The 6000-nt window shown below is 30.8% G+C and overlaps 1 protein-coding gene across 1 annotated transcript; it reads right to left on the bottom strand.

Annotated features, from left to right (window-relative positions):
• Nucleotides 1-252: 252 nt before the first annotated feature.
• On the bottom strand, nucleotides 253-1931 carry LOC145048493 (Galactose oxidase/kelch repeat superfamily protein). The gene has a single exon (XM_078997001.1). The coding sequence runs from the start codon at nucleotides 1737-1739 to the stop codon at nucleotides 507-509; it is 1233 nt and encodes a 410-aa protein (XP_078853127.1). The 5' UTR covers nucleotides 1740-1931; the 3' UTR covers nucleotides 253-506.
• Nucleotides 1932-6000: the final 4069 nt, after the last annotated feature.

A 6000-nucleotide genomic window follows, 5' to 3' on the forward strand; every position in this document is an offset into this window, starting at 1 on the left:
TAAACCAAATATATATATATATATATATATATATATATATATATATATATATATATATATATATATATATATATATATATATATATATATATATATATATATATATATATATATATATATATATATATATATATATGGGCCACCGTGCAGTTTCTTTTTTCTTTCTTTTTTTTTTTGTTAAAAATGCATTTTTAATGTTTATGATATTAAATTAAGTTTAAAAATTCAATTTATTTTAACAGCCCGTAGACGTTAAAAACAAACAGTTTTCTTATTGCAGACTGCAGACATTTGGTCCAACTTTTCTACCGCAAAGGCTTGCAGATGTGATCCCGAGATTGCAGACATTTAACTTAAAAAAAACAAACAACACCTTACACACTAAACAACAATTATTGGCTAATGGCTATTTAGTTATTTTGAGTATTGCTTACACAACATTATTATCCACTCAGTTATTTTATCCCATATATAACTTAAAAATAAAAATAAAATATAGATATATTCTAAGCAACTTCACCATCAAGAATCCAGCGAAGTGAAATAGTTGAGCAAAAACTGATGACTTTATGAAACCTATTCACCGGTTCAGGCAAATCAGGGATCCTCCTCCAGCTACACTGCTTGGAATCAGAGCTGATTTCACATACACAAGCAGGGTAATTCCGGCGATGTTCTTCGTTAAACACAAAGATGTATTTCCCAACTCCAACACATTTCAAGCTGGCAAATCTATCATCTTCATCGCTATCAAACAAACAGTTGAGCATATCAGGAGGCATAATCGCAACTTCACTAAACTCCATTGTTAATTCGTCAATTCTCCATAGATTAAACGAAGGTCCATGAGGATTGTTGCATAATCCGGCCAACATAAGCTGATTCCGGCAAGATATTAGGAATGATGTGATCACACCTGGTGGGCGGAGTGTTTGAACTTCACTCCAAACTCGATTGTTTAAATCGAAGGATGAAATGAAACATGAATGTATACCGAATACGTAGAATTTCGATCTGAGAAAAGCGGAAGACAGTGATTGTGAAGAGTTGCCTGACCGGAAATCCGCCGGCAACGGTGGACAAAGATCCCACGAATCTAAAGTTGGATTATAAATTTCAACCGCTAAATTATCTTCAATATCAACCAAACCACCAATGAATCTAACACCACCCACAACAATAATCTTGGGCAAAGTCAAATTCTGTTCATACCGATTGTTTTGATTCGAATTCGATGAAAACTCAGAACTGATAACACCTACCAGAGGGTTTAAACGGGAGAATTTCAGAGGTGTTGTTTCTCGCCATGAGGGTATCAAAATTGGGGCAAAACTGAAATTATTAGCAGTGGTGTTGAAGAAAAACCCACCGGAACCGATGAAGGATGATTCCTGCGAAATTGAAACGGGAAACAGAGTTGTGGGGAGCTTGATCCACTCGTTCGAATCAGGGTCGAATGCGAACGCTTGATTGTTTTTCACGAAAATGTTGTTTTGGCCGTAGAGGAAGAACCAGGGGGGTGCTGCAGCGGAGGCGGAGAACAACGGGGCGGTGACGATCGAGTGCCATAGCTTGCAGACGACGGAGCAACGGATGATTGAACGAACTGGGAGGCGAGCTAAGATGAGTTCGGTTAAATCAGAGCTGAGGAAATTGAAGAAATTGTTGGATGAATCAGTTTCTTTTGGGGTAGTTGAATCTTCCATTTGATCGATGAATCGTTGAAGAAGATTAGACATTTGATTGGAATATATAAATGGATTTGGAGATTGTAAGAATTGTGGCTGAGAAAATTCAGAAAGAAGAGACAATTTTAGTGGAAGATAACGAAATGGTCCACCCACTCACCAGGTACCTCCTCGTCTCATTGAATGGCTTTCAGTTTCCGGAGGTTTCAAAGCAGTTAATGTTTATCCATAAACATTAAACCACTAAAAAAGCCCCGCCAATCAGTTCCAAATCTTAGAGGGTGTTTAGATTTCATTTTAAAGATAAAAATGGCTTATGTTTAGAAAGAACTTAATGATAAGTTTAATCATACATGAATGTGGAAAAAGAAAATTTTAAAAAAGTGTTTTGGACTAAAATTTTAATGATAAAAATCAATAAATCAATAAGTTAAAAAAAGCTTATTAACTTTTTTTTTTTTTTTTTTTTTTATAACTCATAAAATGATTCCGAAGTTACAAATTATAACTTCTTTAAAACTCCTTTTCAAAGGCTAAACCAAAAAGTTGTTCTAAAAGTCTTTATTAAATATCCAAACATTTTTTTTAAGGGATAATGATTTAATAAACCATTGAAGTTTCAAATTTGTTCAAAAAACACCATTCAAGTATCACATGTTCAAAAAATATCATCAAACTAAGATATATGTTCAAAAAACACCAACGAAGTACATATTTTTTTCAAAAAACATCATCTTTATGGTTTGGAGTAACTTACAGGTTTAGTCCCTAACTTTTTTTTTTAACTCGGACAGTCCCTAGCGTTTATATTTATTTTTCATTCGGACCATGATCGAGTTAAAAGACTAATATACCCTTATTAGTTTCATTTAACATTTATTTTATTACTTGTTAATTATTTTTACAATTGATATATTTATAATAAATAATAACATAAATTGTATAAATAATTAATAAATAATAAAAATAATATTAAATGAAAGTAATAAATGTATATTAGTCTTTTAAGTCGATCAGGGTCCGAAGTCGAAACAAATTTAAACTAAAGGGACTGTCCGAGTTAAGGAAAAAAAGTTAGGGACTAAATATGTAAGTTACCACAAACCATAAAGATGGTGTTTTTTGAACAGAACATGTACTTCGTTGGTGTTTTTTGAACATATGTCTTAGTTTGATGGTGTTTTTTGAACATGTGATACTTGAATGGTTTTTTTCGAACGAATTTGAAACTTCGATGATCTCTTAAGTCATTTTCCCTTTTTTTAATTTATTGACTTTTCAAAAAATCAATAAGTTAAAAAGGAGTTTTTAGATGAAATCTCAAACACCCTCTAAAAAGTAAATTTGACCAAAGGGCTTTTATGCCAACGATATCCGGTGATGTCTTCCTCATTGAGATTGAGAGTTCAAGTCTCGCAATGAACATAGATAGAATAATTTAGGTGTAGTCTAATTTATTTGTTGTATCAAGAAAAAAAAAGTAAATTTGGTTCAAGTTAAAATTTAATGAAAATATGTTAAATTCTGAAAATAACATGAAGACCGATAAACCGACCTATGGATTTCGAAATAAGATTATTTCTATTAGTTAAAATGGCTTATTTTTATTAAATAAAAAGCTTAAAAAATGTTTTTTTACGACAAATTCATATGATTTAGAAGAGGGATGGTAATTTCGCAGCTCAAACACTAACACTGTAAATTTAATGTGTATATATATATATATATATATATATATATATATATATATATATATATATATATATATATATATATATATATATATATATATATATATATATAGAGAGAGAGAGAGAGAGAGAGAGATTCATGTATTCTAACTATTTATTATGTGGATATAGGGTAAATTGCGGACTAATCAAAATTTAAACAATAAATAAACATCTAAATAAATAAATAATAGTAATTAAGTAATTTGATAAATAACTTCCACAAATACTCCCTGTAATCATGCTAGTGACATTGATGTTGAACCTAATATCTCCCCCTTTTAATCACCAAAAAACCCTATTCCCCTTAATCACATCTACAACGATTTCCTATCCCTCCTATTTTTCCGACGTTGGACCCTTCACCCCTTTGTTCATTTGTAACTATCGACTAATGAGTACTACCCCTTTTTCGATCCTGAATTGCATCCTTACATTCGTCAACACCACCACTTATATCATTGATTTCCCTAAAAGCTTGTGACCCACAATCGAGCTTGAACAATCTGGTTTGTGCAACAACAAACAAATTGAAGTTCGAATTCGACTTGATTGGATTGTGTGACAACTGTCAACTCTGGATCAAATAAAGTTAATAATTCAACCAAGTCAACTCGACTAGTAATAAGATTTTAGGATAAGCACCATGTTCCTAATGTTCCTAATGTACAACTTACAAATATTAATACAAAGGACGTCGTTTTTCATCAATCATTGAACAACAATCCTACTTAGGAGTAACAATGCGAAAATTCGATAATTTAAGTATGTATTATTTTGGTATAAATAATATTCATGAAACCATGTGCAAATATTTTTGATGATATTATGTTTTGTGATAATTTGAAAATTTTATGATATAAAATGTCGTAATTTGACATTATTTTATCACATTTTTTTATAAAATTAACATCCATTTTATAGAAAACTGCCAACCTTTAAAAAAAGAAAAAGAAAAATAATAAATACAAGAGTTCACTTTGCCATAATTTGTCTCACCCTTTCCAACAAAATTTGACCAATGTATAATATCCAAATAGTTCAGGTCTATACATTTTTAAGGATTACTCGCATGTGTTCAAACGATTTTTCTACAATTTATGGTGATTTTTTTTATAAATCTGCCTATCATTTCAGAACATTTTCGGACTAGTCTGTGAAAATGAACATTTTCACTCTGGTTAGGAACCACTTAAGGCCAAGATAAAAATTATGGACAAAGTAGACTCATTTTCTAAGCTCTAAGTGTTTACTGATCCAAATTTCGACTTACAATGATTTTTCTAAAAACATGGATAGAAAAATGTAAAAATAAATTTTACAAAGTTTACAACTAATTTTTTTTTTACCGGTTAGTGACATTAAAAACGGCCGAAAACTAGAAAAGTTGTCTTTATCATACTAAATGTTTTTATACTCGTGTTAGATGTAAAATTATATGCTATAATCTTTTAAAACATCTAAACATACTAACTTTTACAATGAGTGTAGTTTATGAGTTATTAACACTATTTTACAATTTTGGGGCGAACAGATAATTATTTAAAGGTATAATTATTTTACACTATGTAATCACTATGGAAATGTAATACTTCCACTTAAAAAATGATTTTCATTACACTATACATAAACATGTTGATACAATTTTGTGAGACATAGTCTTCACCGTACCTACCAGAGTACCTACAAAAGTCCTGTACTATAACCAGAATCTCGGGAAGAGAGCGTGACACTTGTGTATAAATCTATATCGGACTGACAATCCCGCACTTAAGCTGTTAGCTACTGCTAGACCGGCATGTATGGGGTGACAATTGTCTAACATTCCGACGCCTGAAGAACGTCCTAACAGGTCAACTAGTTTAGCATGGTTATAATAATTCACATGAGGTATTAATAATACATTTGGTTTACGAGGCTAACATACATTCAAATGGTTTTATATAATAATAAAACTATATAACACTATTTTCAAGTACATCAATACTTATATATTTTTGGTCTTAGGGTTGTAAGACTACAATTCATTTTTAAGAAAATATTGGATTTTCTGGAAACATACACTATCATTTTACAAGGAAAAGTTACAGATTTTTCGCATACAAACTCTTATGAACTCACCAACTTAATTGTTGACACTTTTTCAAAACTACTTGTATTCTCAGGAAATCGTTAAGCACGTAACCACAAGATTTTGAGGATAGAATGCTACGGTGTCACACTATTTACTTTTGTCATAATGTAATTGGTATTGAAACAAACAATATTTGGATACACTGTAATTTTCCCAATTATAATTTTGATGGTTGTGTTACTTTGATCACTATTATTCAATTTGGTGTGATACTGTTCATGAAGTCATCCACCCTCATACGTTTCCGCCATTCTGGTTTGGGGATGTGACAGATTGGTATAAGGGCATTGTTTATAGTGAACTAAGTATATCAAACCACATACGATATACAACTAAAAATAAAATGGGGCTAAAATAATCTGACTAAAAAGTATGATTTTAAATATAACTTTGGTTATATAAACGTATAAGTACCTACATGCTTTTAAATATAACTTTGGTTATATAA

Source organism: Lactuca saligna, chromosome 5 (assembly GCF_052625555.1).
Source record: "Lactuca saligna cultivar CGN05327 chromosome 5, ASM5262555v1, whole genome shotgun sequence".
NCBI classification, from domain to species: Eukaryota; Viridiplantae; Streptophyta; class Magnoliopsida; order Asterales; family Asteraceae; genus Lactuca; species Lactuca saligna.